A 16,752-nucleotide genomic window follows, 5' to 3' on the forward strand; every position below is an offset into this window, starting at 1 on the left:
GTGTTAATTTTGAGTGAAAGCATGTTTTTCAAGCGGTGACACCTGCAGTGTGGAATAAATTTGCCTATTCCTGTTGCATCGCATACTATCAAACCCGTGAAGCGATCGATAGTGTAAAGAAGGCGTGGAATAAATTTCCCCATCCGTATTGCATCGCATACCATCAAACCCGTGAGAGCGATCGCTAGGGTAAGGAAGGTGGATGAAACGGCATCCTCGCCCAAACTTTCCGTCGGCTGCTGCGAAATTCCATACAAAACCGGCCGTTTTCAGATTTGCGACACCAAGAGAGCATCCAAAACAAGAGGTAACATGTTGTCCCTGCAGCGTGCATATAGCTGAGCCGCTCTCGCGTGTTATCATTGCGCGTGAGAGAGGAGTTTCCCCAACGTTGGATATTTTTGCAGGGTTCTTGGGGTCTTTTTTGACATGTTCCGCGTGATGTTGTTTGGCTCGTTTGGTATCTCATATAATTGACTCGTTCAGCAAGTTATCTTTGGCAGCAAAAACATTTGACGGTCTGCCGAAAGCTCTACCGAACTTGTCTACGCATATTATACCTTTGCTTAGTTGTTCCCGACCAAAACAACACCGAGTACGGCTTGTGAATACAGACGACACCAACCCTGCATCGCTTTAAGGGGAAAATCCCCTCTCTCATTCGCGCGGTAGTGAGCTCGGCTTTAGCATCGACAGCTGATCTCGCTCACACCATTCGAGCGATTCGATCGCCATGTTTGGCTTTGGGTAGCGTGTATGAGATCTGTATCCACATTTTACTCAGGCGAGTGGAACTGTGTGGTCCTCGGTACGATCGTCTTGTGTGGTTTTGTGTAGCGTGTGTGTAGACAACACCCACGCTTTGCTCCCGCGAGTAGTGGTGTTTGCTGTATGGTACGTTCCCCCTGTGTGTGTGTATGGACAACTGAGATAATCAACAGCGGTTTTGTTTTGGTTCTAGTTTGAGCAAGAATTGTTGCGATAAAATTATACAAAGTTGGTGAAAAATAACGTTGTTTTATATAACATAAGATAAGAGGAAGCGTCTTGTGTGGTTTTGTGTTGCGTGTGTGTGGGCAACACCCACGTTTTGCTCACACAAGTAGTTTGCTGTTTGCTTTACGGTACGTTCCCCCTGTGTGTGTGTATGGAAAACTGAGATAATCAACAGCGGCTTTGTTTTGGGTTTAGTTTGAGCAAGAATTGTTGTGATAAAATTATCACAAAGTTTGTGAAAAATAACGTTTTTTTTCATATAACATAAGATAAGAAGAAGCGCTGACATAAGAAGGAACAAAATACAACTCCCGAACAAATAAATCGCCTGCGTTAGTAGCAGTTTTCCTGCACGGTCATGCAAATATTTAAAAGCATCACAATTAGCATCACAAAGCATCACAAGTTGAATAAATGAGGTATATTTTGTCGAAATGGAGGCATAAATGCCGAAACACACCCTGACCACTACAACACAAATCGAAAGTAATGTGAAAAACTACCATATTCATCAAACATACGAACGAAACACAAAGCAAAATTACTTTGTTGGAAAAGCAAGAGTGTAATAAAAAAAACGAATAAACAAATAAATGATACAAAACTGAAAATACTAACAGCAATGCAAATTAATTATTGTCTTTCGACTCTTAAATTCGCGATTTTCGTTTCGCAACAAGCAGCATCCGAAAGTATTTTTATTGATAAAACCATATGTAAGTATAATTATTTGGGTGTATATTTAATAAACGTGTTAATTTTGAGTGAAAGCATGTTTTTCAAGCGGTGACACCTGCAGTGTGGAATAAATTTGCCTATTCCTGTTGCATCGCATACTATCAAACCCGTGAAGCGATCGATAGTGTAAAGAAGGCGTGGAATAAATTTCCCCATCCGTATTGCATCGCATACCATCAAACCCGTGAGAGCGATCGCTAGGGTAAGGAAGGTGGATGAAACGGCATCCTCGCCCAAACTTTCCGTCGGCTGCTGCGAAATTCCATACAAAACCGGCCGTTTTCAGATTTGCGACACCAAGAGAGCATCCAAAACAAGAGGTAACATGTTGTCCCTGCAGCGTGCATATAGCTGAGCCGCTCTCGCGTGTTATCATTGCGCGTGAGAGAGGAGTTTCCCCAACGTTGGATATTTTTGCAGGGTTCTTGGGGTCTTTTTTGACATGTTCCGCGTGATGTTGTTTGGCTCGTTTGGTATCTCATATAATTGACTCGTTCAGCAAGTTATCTTTGGCAGCAAAAACATTTGACGGTCTGCCGAAAGCTCTACCGAACTTGTCTACGCATATTATACCTTTGCTTAGTTGTTCCCGACCAAAACAACACCGAGTACGGCTTGTGAATACAGACGACACCAACCCTGCATCGCTTTAAGGGGAAAATCCCCTCTCTCATTCGCGCGGTAGTGAGCTCGGCTTTAGCATCGACAGCTGATCTCGCTCACACCATTCGAGCGATTCGATCGCCATGTTTGGCTTTGGGTAGCGTGTATGAGATCTGTATCCACATTTTACTCAGGCGAGTGGAACTGTGTGGTCCTCGGTACGATCGTCTTGTGTGGTTTTGTGTAGCGTGTGTGTAGACAACACCCACGCTTTGCTCCCGCGAGTAGTGGTGTTTGCTGTATGGTACGTTCCCCCTGTGTGTGTGTATGGACAACTGAGATAATCAACAGCGGTTTTGTTTTGGTTCTAGTTTGAGCAAGAATTGTTGCGATAAAATTATACAAAGTTGGTGAAAAATAACGTTGTTTTATATAACATAAGATAAGAGGAAGCGTCTTGTGTGGTTTTGTGTTGCGTGTGTGTGGGCAACACCCACGTTTTGCTCACACAAGTAGTTTGCTGTTTGCTTTACGGTACGTTCCCCCTGTGTGTGTGTATGGAAAACTGAGATAATCAACAGCGGCTTTGTTTTGGGTTTAGTTTGAGCAAGAATTGTTGTGATAAAATTATCACAAAGTTTGTGAAAAATAACGTTTTTTTTCATATAACATAAGATAAGAAGAAGCGCTGACATAAGAAGGAACAAAATACAACTCCCGAACAAATAAATCGCCTGCGTTAGTAGCAGTTTTCCTGCACGGTCATGCAAATATTTAAAAGCATCACAATTAGCATCACAAAGCATCACAAGTTGAATAAATGAGGTATATTTTGTCGAAATGGAGGCATAAATGCCGAAACACACCCTGACCACTACAACACAAATCGAAAGTAATGTGAAAAACTACCATATTCATCAAACATACGAACGAAACACAAAGCAAAATTACTTTGTTGGAAAAGCAAGAGCGTAATAAAAAAAACGAATAAACAAATAAATGATACAAAACTGAAAATACTAACAGCAATGCAAATTAATTATTGTCTTTCGACTCTTAAATTCGCGATTTTCGTTTCGCAACAAGCAGCATCCGAAAGTATTTTTATTGATAAAACCATATGTAAGTATAATTATTTGGGTGTATATTTAATAAACGTGTTAATTTTGAGTGAAAGCATGTTTTTCAAGCGGTGACACCTGCAGTGTGGAATAAATTTGCCTATTCCTGTTGCATCGCATACTATCAAACCCGTGAAGCGATCGATAGTGTAAAGAAGGCGTGGAATAAATTTCCCCATCCGTATTGCATCGCATACCATCAAACCCGTGAGAGCGATCGCTAGGGTAAGGAAGGTGGATGAAACGGCATCCTCGCCCAAACTTTCCGTCGGCTGCTGCGAAATTCCATACAAAACCGGCCGTTTTCAGATTTGCGACACCAAGAGAGCATCCAAAACAAGAGGTAACATGTTGTCCCTGCAGCGTGCCTATAGCTGAGCCGCTCTCGCGTGTTATCATTGCGCGTGAGAGAGGAGTTTCCCCAACGTTGGATATTTTTGCAGGGTTCTTGGGGTCTTTTTTGACATGTTCCGCGTGATGTTGTTTGGCTCGTTTGGTATCTCATATAATTGACTCGTTCAGCAAGTTATCTTTGGCAGCAAAAACATTTGACGGTCTGCCGAAAGCTCTACCGAACTTGTCTACGCATATTATAGCTTAGCTTAGCTGTTCCCGACCAAAACAACACCGAGTACGGCTTGTGAATACAGACGACACCAACCCTGCATCGCTTTAAGGGGAAAATCCCCTCTCTCATTCGCGCGGTAGTGAGCTCGGCTTTAGCATCGACAGCTGATCTCGCTCACACCATTCGAGCGATTCGATCGCCATGTTTGGCTTTGGGTAGCGTGTATGAGATCTGTATCCACATTTTACTCAGGCGAGTGGAACTGTGTGGTCCTCGGTACGATCGTCTTGTGTGGTTTTGTGTAGCGTGTGTGTGGACAACACCCACGCTTTGCTCCCGCGAGTAGTGGTGTTTGCTGTATGGTACGTTCCCCCTGTGTGTGTGTAGGGACAACTGAGATAATCAACAGCGGCTTTGTTTTGGTTTTAGTTTGAGCAAGAATTGTTGCGATAAAATTATTACAAAGTTTGTGAAAAAAACGTTGTTTTTATATAACATAAGATAAGAAGAACCGTCTTGTGTGGTTTTGTGTTGCGTGTGTGTGGGCAACACCCACGTTTTGCTCACACAAGTAGTTTGCTGTTTGCTTTACGGTACGTTCCCCCTGTGTGTGTGTATGGAAAACTGAGATAATCAACAGCGGCTTTGTTTTGGGTTTAGTTTGAGCAAGAATTGTTGTGATAAAATTATCACAAAGTTTGTGAAAAATAACGTTTTTTTTCATATAACATAAGATAAGAAGAAGCGCTGACATAAGAAGGAACAAAATACAACTCCCGAACAAATAAATCGCCTGCGTTAGTAGCAGTTTTCCTGCACGGTCATGCAAATATTTAAAAGCATCACAATTAGCATCACAAAGCATCACAAGTTGAATAAATGAGGTATATTTTGTCGAAATGGAGGCATAAATGCCGAAACACACCCTGACCACTACAACACAAATCGAAAGTAATGTGAAAAACTACCATATTCATCAAACATACGAACGAAACACAAAGCAAAATTACTTTGTTGGAAAAGCAAGAGCGTAATAAAAAAAAACGAATAAACAAATAAATGATACAAAACTGAAAATACTAACAGCAATGCAAATTAATTATTGTCTTTCGACTCTTAAATTCGCTATTTTCGTTTCGCAACAAGCAGCATCCGAAAGTATTTTTAATGATAAAACAATATGTAAGTATAATTATTTGGGTGTATATTTAATAAACGTGTTAATTTTGAGTGAAACATGGATTTCAAGCGGTGACACCTGCAGTGTGGACTAAATTTGCCCATCACTATTGCATCGCATACTATCAAACCCGTGAGAGCGATCGCTAGTGTAAACAAGGCGTGGAATAAATTTCCCCATCCGTATTGCATCGCATACCATCAAACCCGTGAGAGCGATCGCTAGGGTAAGGAAGGTGGATGAAACGGCATCCTCGCCCAAACTTTCCGTCGGCTGCTGCGAAATTCCATACAAAACCGGCCGTTTTCAGATTTGCGACACCAAGAGAGCATCCAAAACAAGAGGTAACATGTTGTCCCTGCAGCGTGCCTATAGCTGAGCCGCTCTCGCGTGTTATCATTGCCCGTGAGAGAGGAGTTTCCCCAACGTTGGATATTTTTGCAGGGTTCTTGGGGTCTTTTTTGACATGTTCCGCGTGATGTTGTTTGGCTCGTTTGGTATCTCATATAATTGACTCGTTCAGCAAGTTATCTTTGGCAGCAAAAACATTTGACGGTCTGCCGAAAGCTCTACCGAACTTGTCTACGCATATTATACCTTTGCTTAGTTGTTCCCGACCAAAACAACACCGAGTACGGCTTGTGAATACAGACGACACCAACCCTGCATCGCTTTAAGGGGAAAATCCCCTCTCTCATTCGCGCGGTAGTGAGCTCGGCTTTAGCATCGACAGCTGATCTCGCTCACACCATTCGAGCGATTCGATCGCCATGTTTGGCTTTGGGTAGCGTGTATGAGATCTGTATCCACATTTTACTCAGGCGAGTGGAACTGTGTGGTCCTCGGTACGATCGTCTTGTGTGGTTTTGTGTAGCGTGTGTGTGGACAACACCCACGCTTTGCTCCCGCGAGTAGTGGTGTTTGCTGTATGGTACGTTCCCCCTGTGTGTGTGTAGGGACAACTGAGATAATCAACAGCGGCTTTGTTTTGGTTTTAGTTTGAGCAAGAATTGTTGCGATAAAATTATTACAAAGTTTGTGAAAAAAACGTTGTTTTTATATAACATAAGATAAGAGGAAGCGTCTTGTGTGGTTTTATGTTGCGTGTGTGTGGGCAACACCCACGTTTTGCTCACACAAGTAGTTTGCTGTTTGCTTTACGGTACGTTCCCCCTGTGTGTGTGTGTATGGAAAACTGAGATAATCAACAGCGGCTTTGTTTTGGGTTTAGTTTGAGCAAGAATTGTTGTGATAAAATTATCACAAAGTTTGTGAAAAATAACGTTTTTTTTCATATAACATAAGATAAGAAGAAGCGCTGACATAAGAAGGAACAAAATACAACTCCCGAACAAATAAATCGCCTGCGTTAGTAGAAGTTTTCCTGCACGGTCATGCAAATATTTAAAAGCATCACAATTAGCATCACAAAGCATCACAAGTTGAATAAATGAAGTACATTTTGTCGAAATGGAAGCATAAATGCCAAAACACACCCTGACCACTACAACACAAATCGAAAGTAATGCAAAAAACTACCATATTCATCAAACATACGCACGAAACACAAAACAAAATTACTTTGTTGTTAAGGCAAGAGTGTAATAAAAAAACGAACAAACAAATAAATGATACAAAACTGAAAATACTAACAGCAATGCAAATTAATTATTGTCTTTCGACTCTTAAATTCGCGATTTTCGTTTCGCAACAAGCAGCATCCGAAAGTATTTTTAATGATAAAACAATATGTAAGTATAATGGGGGTGTATTATTTAATTAACGTGGATAATTTTGAACATTCTGTTTGAAGAATTCTATCGTTCCACGCATATTATTTTCGTTTCTTGGGCATTCGTTTAAATCTCCACCAATAGATGAAAACAGTGCATATCCCAAATTCTATACAAACCAGCTGTTTTCAGATTTCGGATACCAGGAGAGCATGTTTTTCAAGAGGTAACACTTGGTACCAGCAGAGCAAGCACAAATCACACGCTTCCCGGTAGTTGCAATCCCAGTTGTTGCATGTAAGATGTTGCATGGAAGATGTTGCACAACACATGTTGCGCAACATGTGTTGTGCAACATTATCATGCAACAACTTGCAAGCGCGTGATTTGTGCTTGCTCGGCTGGTTCTAGGTGTCACCTCTTGAAAAACATGCTCTCCTGGTATCGGCAATTTGGAAATAGCTGGTTTGTATGGAATTTCGTACCAGCCGACGGGAAGTTTCAGCGAGATGAATTATGCTTTCCGTTTCATCCATCATCCTTACACTAGCGATCGCTCTAACGTGTTTGATAGTATGCAATGCAATAGTGATGGGCAAATTTATTCCACACTGCAGGTTTCACCTCTTGAAAAACATGCTCTCCTGGTATCGGAAATCTGAAAACAGCTGGTTTGTATGGAATTTCGTATCACCGTTTATTGTATACGTCAAAACGTATGGAACACGGGTACGCCGGTGTGTGCTTACGTGTGTAAATTTGGTTGACAACTCTACGGTTAAGTATTTTTAGGTTGATAAGAAAAGTATAAATTTCTCGCATGTTTTTCCTGTAGTATACAATCATAAGATGAGCGAAAAAACAAAATTCCCTTCAAAGGGAAAGAGTAACGAAAGGGCAACAATTAAACTAAATCTTTATGTTTTGCCCATAGTCCGAAAGGGCGAGAACGCAAGAATACAAGAATGCGTTTGCAAGCTTTCAACCATACCGTATAAATGTACCCTAATGCAATGGAAGAAATTTGACGTAAGCAATTGTTGTTGGTTTGTTTTTGCATTCCGTGAAAAAAGGTTTTGTGCTGCCTCTGTTGGTACGGGAAACGATTATCCAAAAACCCAAATTTAACAATCTCTGATCGAAAGTAAATGTCCTGTGAGCCATGTATTAAAGTGCTTAAAAGTGTAGTGAGTATGAAAACCCATTTTGGTTTTGCTGTGATTACATCGAATTTGGCGTCAGAGCTTATCAGTGCTTTTGTTGTTGGTGAAAAAATGTTATGTTGAGTGTGTTTTTTGTTGGTTCATTCTGCAATCCAAGCTGGTGCACCCTCACGAATTCTGCGGATCATAGCCTAGCGTTATTCTACAAATTTATCATGACATAACGGATGTCCTGATTGTACACGGCAGTCACGCTTTCGAAGAGACCTATATTTTTCCAAGGCACTGCTGGTTACGGCATATTTCGATGGTTTTTCTACTAGGTAGTGACGCGGCGTAGTAAAACCCCCGGCATCCGAGTTCAGAAAGCAATGGAATTAAACGAGTGTATTAATAACAGCGTGTTTTTAAGATCTATTTCTCAACATATCATTTCTTAGCTTACGCACTATCTCCGCGGAAAAAATAACTTTGAGTAGCTACACCCTTCTACGCGAAGTATAACCTGCATTCTTGTCCCACATAGTGCTCTTATATCAAACAATCGAAAGAATCCCTAATACGGGGTGCATATTTCATTATTGTCCTTCTGTGGCTGCAATGGGGGTAAAGAGCACGAATGTCTTGCCGGAGAGGCGACGAATCACTCCTCCTTTTAAATAGTCCTTGGAAAATCAATACTTCATTCGCGCCACATACACTCACACGCACATAGAGATATACATCAAGGAGACGTAACGCTAAATTCCAAGCAAATAGAGGTGCGCTTACGGACTGAAAATGCTAGGAAAATAGGAAGCTTTTCTGACGAATGAAGTATGCTATGTATTCCTTACCTTGGCATGAATTTTGTGATTTGTTTGCCACGAACGAGATTGTTAGTTTCGTGTGCAAAGTTCTTCATAATGAAGTTAAAGTTTTGCGTCAGTTTGCAAACAATTATCAACATAAATGTGTATATCGCATACTTAGGCCATCACCAGAGCTTGAGAGAGTAGTACTGGCAGAGACTATTCGTCTTATTTATTCAGCTGTCGACTAAGAAATGGTTTTGTCAAAGAAGCCCTTGAATAAACCGCACCGATCGAAGCAAACGTCGAGAAGAATTTGTTGTTCATGAAAAACTCCCCTTTTAATCTATCGTCAAGTCGTCAAGCGCACGTGTTTGGGTTGAGTAGGATTATTAACTTAAGCAACTTTCATTAAGTACTTCTATATTAACATGATAACGGGCAATTGATTGCCCGATAGCTGAGTTACACGTAACTGATCTTCTTATTGCGAATTTTATTTTCAGAATTGTTTGAGGTATGCAAAATACGTCCAATTGTAGCAGCAAATTTTGAATAGAAAGTTGTTCACTTTCACAAGGAAGTTGTAAAGAAGGGCCGCATCTTTTATCACCAACAAATGCCCAGCTCTCCGAAATATTAAATAAACAACAATGTAAACTACCAACGGGCGCTATCTCTACGCAACGCAACGCATCTGTGAATGGTTGCTTTGTTAGGTGGTGGTGCATGGTTTTTATGGACAGCGACGACGCCGTCTAGGTCAACCATCGTTATTGCTTCTCTGACGCCTTGCTATTCGTACGCAGCTGGTCGCGGCGAAGAGTAGCAGTATTTGAGTCACTAAAACCTGTGAATCATTCCCGTGACAAACAGACGCATTGGTGACACTGTCACAAACACACGCCCACCCGCCATATCCACAACCAGCCAGCGACACACAGGGGCATTATCGACATTAGGGTATCGCACCAGAAGTTCGCCCGATCTAAGTGCTTCCAGTATGGAAAAACAGTCGGGCTGGGCGAACAACAGTAGTAGTAGCACACCGATCGGGGAATCAACAACAAAGAACGACGTCGCTGCAGCATCTGTAAGCAAGAAGGAAGGAGGCGTAACTAGCGCTGGTGTAGACATTTCAAGCTCTGAAAAGCACACTAATCCCGACAGTACTTCCGGGAACGGTGGTGCTTCACCCGTCCAGCTGGAACCCTCCGCCAGTGGTACCACCGACAGCCCATCGTTGGGCCCAAAGTCCGAGGACAGTTTGAGCATCAAATCATCCGACTCGGTAACTACGAGTGGTGAGTACGAGATTGTCCCGGAAGCACCTTCTATTGGCGAAGATCTCGTCGACAGTGGTGTTACGACGTCACATAGCAAACAGCTGGGAAGCGAACCAATCCGTAATACCGAAGCGAATGGCAATCCTGGCGGTGATATTGGAGCCGATCTAGCCGAGTGCATTGCGGACGACGGAGAATTGGAAGCAAAGCAAGGAAAGGAGCCAGCGAAGAAGCGATCAGAGGGCAAAAAGCTGACAGCAATCTCGCCGATACTGAACATCGAGGGAAACGGCAATATGATGGATCTGGAGAAGAACATGAACGAGGTAATACACGAGCTGGAAGAGGAACGCACATTGAGCGGAGCGAGCGATCCGAGTTCTTCAAACAAAGGTAAACATACAACCAAAATGGAACTCCCCCTAAAACCGTTTACGACAGTCCAAGGGATGTTTGAATAGGGTATAAATCTAGGTTATGTTTACTTTCTGTTTGTTTCGTTACTTTTGTTTTGTTTTTTTTAGTTAGAATATTTGGTAAAATAGATGGTTCCGATTGGAGTTCGCTTTATGTTCAAGTAGCACATCCAATGCAGCGTTGCTTAGTAGTATCTATCTGCGTTGACTAATCGTCTCCCCGTTGTAGTAGCGTTACGCACATTACGCAACAACACACCACATTCATCCTGCTTATGCTCTGTATTTGTTTTACTACATCCTCTTTTGCCTTATGTGTCTGTACACGTAATAAATCAACCTTCCGATGCAGCGACACCGGTTCGGAGCCCCGAAATGCGGAACACCGTCGATCCCAGCTTACAGAACCCGCATGGTGCTGACGGTGGGCCGAAGAAACCCCAAGTTCCGACCACACTCCGTCTTGGACTTCAAAGTATGCGGGCAAATTTCACGATCGGCGGTGAAGGTTCTACGGATACCACGCCAAACGCACTGCTTTCTCCTGAAGGCATCGGTCGTGGTGTGGGACAGTCCGTATTCTACGATTGTCTGGACAGCAGTCCACTGACGGAGAAGAAGGATGATATGAAACCGGTGGGGAGTTGTGCCGGCGAAACTGACGAAGAATTGTCCGATATCGACCAGGACTGCACAATATTCAGCGGTGTCACGTATCTTGGTGCGTCTCGGATCAATGCGCCCAAGTCGGAGCGGGAAATTTTGCAGAAAGTTGCCGAAATGAATGGTGGCGGTGATGGTGGCTGCGGTGACGGTAGCTGTACCGGGACCGGATCCGACAGTCCGCTCGGGCTGAAGGTATCCGTAAGCGTTCCCACCTGTTCCGAGGGGCTCGTTGTGTAAGTAATCCTGTATGGTTTTGTGAAAAAAAAAAACTCGTGTGAGAGAGCGGGGTTGTGCCGCTTGTTTTGGTGTGAGTGCCATAGAACTAACCTGGACATCTCACCTATTCGCTTCCTTCATGCTTTATCCTTCCGGACGGATTACACGCACACGCATCCACCATCCCTCGCAGGTTGTACGATTGTGAATCGCATGGCGTGGTAGCGACGTACGAAGTGCAGCGGATACTGTTCTTTGCCCGCGGGCCGGTCGGTTCCACCGATCAGGCCTGCTTTGCCTTCACCTGGTCCCATGGGGAATCACAGGAAACGGCCGTCCATCAGTGCCATGTGTTTCGCTGCAACATCCCGGAAGCGGTCACGCAAGTCAGCAGTAAGTGTTATGAGTAGGCGAACCATCGTCGTTTAGTTAGTTTGTTAGGCCCTCACGTTCATCCAATCATTGCTCGTTTTATTCACATTTTGTTTGCTTTATGCTTTATCTTATAATTTAGTTCTTATAATTTTATTTTTTATATAATTTTACACTTCTCAAAACTGATTTATAGGAACCTATTCAAACATCTAGTTTTAAACGTAGTAAGGGGAGCATATTAGAAGTATTCACAAGTTTAGTCATTCTCACCGGCTATCGCGAATTATTTTCCATAAAATCATTATTACCCTTTAGTTTGCGATGTGTTTATTTGGAACTTAAATTATTTTTCACATTTGCATGGTTCTTTCCTTTTTCTTTGAAGCATTGTTCATTATTAGGCAACATTTATTTGATTCTAACATAAAATTCTCTTCTATTTTTAGCATGCTTTGCGAAGGCTTTCCAACGATTGCCACCCAGCATACCACCCAGCATGACCACCTCGCTGGCAGAAAGTGGCGTAAACGTAATGCTCGCCTCAGTCACATCCGACACCGCCGGCAATCCGATCCAATCGGCGACGTATGACTTTGCGGTGTCGCTCGAAATTAAGGAGAAAGAACGGAACAGCAGCTACGTTACGGTGCCACGTGACGTCAAGTCCAGCTTTCGATTGCGTTGCAAAACGGACAAGGAAGTATGCATTACCGTGCGCCAGGTACCGTCGGATCGGTATCCTTCCCTGCTGATCGAGCGGTGCTTTGGAGTACTGCTGAGCCCGGGTCGGATCGTACGACAGGCCGACATGCAGCTGCTCGATATGGTCAGCATGGGGTACGTGAAACCACTGGACGGTGGTAATCCCTCCTCGAACGGAACGGGCAATAGCAACAGTGGTGGTGCTAACGCTGCCTGCACTAGCAGCAGTAGCAGCGTTACCAGTCCGGCGAACTTCTCTCAATTCCCGTACCAGATCAAGGCCGAATGGAAAGCGAACGCTTTCGAGCCGCTTAACATGGAAACTCCCAAGATGGCACTCACCGTAGCCGTCGATCTAGTCATCAAGGGTATTCAGGAACCGGTGCGGTTCGTAATAGAAACGTCCGTTGCGATACTGTCCCAGAGCGAGCTGCGCATCGTGCCGAACATGTTCACAAACAAGCGACCGTTGCTGCTACACTTTTATCTGACGCTGCGCGAAAATGGTGAAGGCACCTGGGAGGTGGACGCGATTAACCATTCAGATGAAATAGTGGAACCGCAGGCAGCGTCCTCCACCTCATCGTTGTCGTTGAATTTCAACTTCCGAAACTGGACCTTCCGCAACTCGGCTAGCGTACAGTCGATGCAGGACTTTGACGATCCCAGCCCGACCGACTACAGCTCGGACGGGGACGAACCGTTGCTCAGCGGAACGGGCGAAGTGTCGAAGAACTGCACCGCCGCCCAGCTGGACGAGTGGCATGTCATCATACAGGAGTGGTACCAGGAGGGAAGTAGCCCGGAAAAGCGGCCCAAAAACTTACCCAACCTTGTGCGGATGGGTATTCCTGAACCGTTACGCGGGACGGTGTGGCAACGTTTGGCTTGCGTGGAAAATCGCAAGGAAATGTTCGACTCGTATCGGGTGCTAATCACGAAGGAAAGTAGCTGCGAAACCGTCATCCAGCGGGATATCAATCGTACGTTTCCTGCGCACAAATCTTTCAAGGAGAACGGTGGCACGGGCCAGGAGAATCTGTACAAGGTGTCGAAAGCGTATGCCGTGTACGATACGGAGGTGGGATACTGTCAGGGGTTAAGCTTCATAGCAGCCAGTTTGCTGTTGCATGTAAGTGTATTGCACGTTGGACTCCCGGTGTCCGATAGAAAACGCACATATAAACGAAAAATTTCATATTTTTCACAGATGCCTGAGGAGGAAGCGTTCTGCGTACTGGTGGCCCTGATGTACAACTACGGTTTGCGCGATATGTACAAAATGGGGTTCGAGTCGCTCTACCTTCGCCTGTACCAGCTGAACCGGCTCATGAAAGATCAGCTGCCCGATCTGTACGAGCATTTCGTGCAAATGGGTGTCGAGTCGCACATGTTTGCCAGTCAATGGTTTTTGACGCTGTTTACCGCCCGCTTTCCGCTATACTTTGTGTTCTACATCCTGGATGTGTTTCTGCTCGATGGCATACCGGTGTTGTTCCAGGTCGCTCTAACGCTGCTGAGCGTTTGCCGCAAGGATCTGCTGGAACTGGATTTCGAGGGCATCCTGAAGTACTTCCGTGTGACACTGCCGAAAAAGTGTCGCAGTGAAACGCAGGCCCAAAAGCTGATGAAACTTTCATTCGAGTGTAAGGTGAAGAAGTTGAAGAAGTACGAGATGGAATATCTGGCTAAAAAGGAAGAAACTGAACGGAAGGAACAGGAGTTGAAGCAGTACGAGCTGCGATATGGGGAGGAACGAGCGAAGCTTCAGCAGGAAATTGGATTGCTGAATGAAAAGATTGATGCAATGGCACGCAAAGATCGTAAGAACGCGGGTATCATACAGGATTACAAGCAGATTATTCAACGGCAAGAAGCAGAGCAGGGCAAGCTTCACACCATGCTTGACGATCTGACGGTAAGACGGAGTGTATTTTACTTCATTCTGTACATTTAAAACATTATTCTATCGCTTTTAGAAAACTATTTCAACGTGCAGCAAATGTACAGCGAGCATACCACAGTCGTCTCCACTTCATAAGAACTATGGCAAGAACTTCCAGCAGGCGAACACCGTGAACAATAATAACGAACAACAAACACATCCTCTGGCGGATCAACCGGACGGTGGAAGTTCGACTGGACCTGCTGGGGGAGGCAAACATTCCGGTGCGTCCGCAATAATAGGAGGTCTTGGACCGCTCGATCCGTTGGTAATTGCATCGCAGCGAATACGCGAGTTAGAGCTAGAGCTGGCACAAACCAAACTCGCACAAGTTGAGGCAGAGTGTAAGAATCAGGTAAGAATGGGTTAGAATGATTGCAAAAGGTACCGATTGTAGTATCTTTATTTCATTTAACCTTCGTCATCCTCAGGATCTTCATCACCAGCTAAACACAACCGTTACCGAGCTGCAAGCCACTCGGAGCAGCTGGCAACCGTGGCTATCCAAGACGTTGAACTCGATACAGGAAAAAGTGGTCACAAAGCGCGAAGTTAATCCACCCGCTCCCTCGTTCCAGTCCTACGCGTCTATGGATGGAAATGTATGATGAAACATGCTTTTTAAAGGATATTCCGTTTATTTCCGTAATAACTTTACTTGCAGATGAAAAATCACTCAAACACATTGCCCCACGTGCGAAACAATAACAATAAGGCGGCACTAGCACAACGGCACAGCCTTGCGCAGGTGAACTTTTCTAGCTCGGACTGTAGCTCGACCGGCTCAGCTACAGATGCAGACGGTAGCGGTGATCCACAGGTGCTTGCCAGAGCAAAGTACGACAGCAGCGTAAACATATTGTACAAGGATGCACGGTGCAATAGTCTGAAGTAGGATGTATGGGCCACATATGTACGACACCAGGCTTTCTGCAGCTAAATGTGTGTTGCTATATACGTTTCCTGTTTTATATAGTCCAATTCCAAGCTCAGTAATTCTCGAGGGGTGCAGCGCTAGTTGTGTAAGAGGTGCTCGAGAAGTAGACAACCGGTCAAACCAGCCATCATCATCAATATTCTTGTTGTTTTAGTGTATTTTATGGCAGGAGAGATATCTGTAAGAGCGCACGCAGATAAGTGCGCGCGGATGGTAGAAGCGTAGCGAAAGCACTCGATATTATTACTGTTTTTGTTTTACAAAAGCACATGACAAAGCAAATGGGCATATTAGAATTGTCTCATTATCCACAATCTCTTCAAACGTCGTTCATTTATTTCTCCCATTTCGTATAATTATTTTTTTATGAGACTAGTAAGAAACATTCCTTGTGATAGGGTTCTGAAATCAAAACAATGTTCACGAACGTTACCGAATAACTTAAGCGCGCGAGAATGAGTTTCAGCTTGTTTTTTTAAGGCTGTACATGGAACCACTTCGAAACGAAAAGGATCGCGTTTGAATTAATATTTAACAATATTTGGAGCTAATATTATATTTGTTTATTGGTTTCGCATTTATTTCAAATGTAAGATGAGAGTGTGGATAGATGGGTGGGCAGGCTCATGATTGTTAAGGAATAGATTTTCTCCCTCTGAACTTTATGAGAATAATTCTGAAAAAAAACGTTCGCTTCTTTTGTTAAGTTTGATTTGAATATTTTCTCACTTCAATCGCTTCTGTTCATTCATTTTCATTTCATAGATTGTTTTATGAATTTCGTTCTTCGCACAAGAAAGTTTTCTATCGTCTATGAATGTTGTGTTAGAAACAAAGGATACTCTCAAGAACAGCTGTTAGATAACGTTTTATGTTTACCGAGCTTACGATCTTACGTTTTGGCTTTGGTATGAAAGGTTAAGCTCTCCACCATTTTGCCTGTTTCCCACTTGGCACATGAGAGAATTTTGCATATCATTGGTTAGCAATGTTTCAGTCAAATGGTTAGTTAGCTCTGTTACTGGTTATATTTTTGGCATTTCTAAAAGAAATCTCACACTCTGTCCGTCTTATGGTGCACCACCAACCCCATCTCAACACAAAATGGCTAGTTGTTCCAAAAAGGACCGAACTTGCAACGCAACTAGTTTTGATAGCGGCTACTTACTCTACATCGGAAAAAGCTTACTCACAAAAGGCAAAACGAAGAAACGATTTAGGATCCTTACGGTAGGAAGAGCATATTCACATTCTCCACATATTTATAATTCAAATAAATGAACCACGCGGGAAAACACCTGGCTGTAATGCAGAGA

General features: G+C 43.6%; 1 protein-coding gene across 2 annotated transcripts; it reads left to right on the forward strand.

The window, feature by feature from the left end:
* The first annotated feature begins 9,562 nt into the window (after positions 1-9,562).
* LOC128303222 (rab GTPase-activating protein 1-like) lies at positions 9,563-16,722 on the forward strand. 2 transcript variants are annotated; one of them, XM_053040098.1, is made up of 8 exons: positions 9,563-10,572; positions 10,948-11,494; positions 11,671-11,870; positions 12,299-13,686; positions 13,765-14,472; positions 14,534-14,854; positions 14,931-15,101; positions 15,164-16,722. In XM_053040098.1, the coding sequence occupies exons 1-8, from the start codon at positions 9,897-9,899 to the stop codon at positions 15,392-15,394; spliced, it is 4,242 nt and encodes a 1,413-aa protein (XP_052896058.1). In that variant the 5' UTR covers positions 9,563-9,896; the 3' UTR covers positions 15,395-16,722. The 2 variants fall into 2 exon arrangements, with proteins under 2 accessions (XP_052896058.1, XP_052896059.1); XM_053040099.1 differs by lacking the exons at positions 10,948-11,494; positions 11,671-11,870.
* Positions 16,723-16,752: the final 30 nt, after the last annotated feature.

Source organism: Anopheles moucheti, chromosome 3 (assembly GCF_943734755.1).
Source record: "Anopheles moucheti chromosome 3, idAnoMoucSN_F20_07, whole genome shotgun sequence".
Taxonomy (NCBI): Eukaryota; Metazoa; Arthropoda; class Insecta; order Diptera; family Culicidae; genus Anopheles; species Anopheles moucheti.

What these genes read in the sequence shown, in the direction of transcription:
- LOC128303222 (XM_053040098.1), top strand. Translation starts at nt 9,897, where the DNA reads ATGGAAAAACAGTCGGGCTGGGCGAACAACAGTAGTAGTAGCACACCG. An exon ending in TGTTCCGAGGGGCTCGTTGT is followed by an intron (nt 11,495 to 11,670) that starts GTAAGTAATCCT and finishes CATCCCTCGCAG; the next exon opens with GTTGTACGATTGTGAATCGC. An exon ending in CAGCCAGTTTGCTGTTGCAT is followed by an intron (nt 13,687 to 13,764) that starts GTAAGTGTATTG and finishes TATTTTTCACAG; the next exon opens with ATGCCTGAGGAGGAAGCGTT.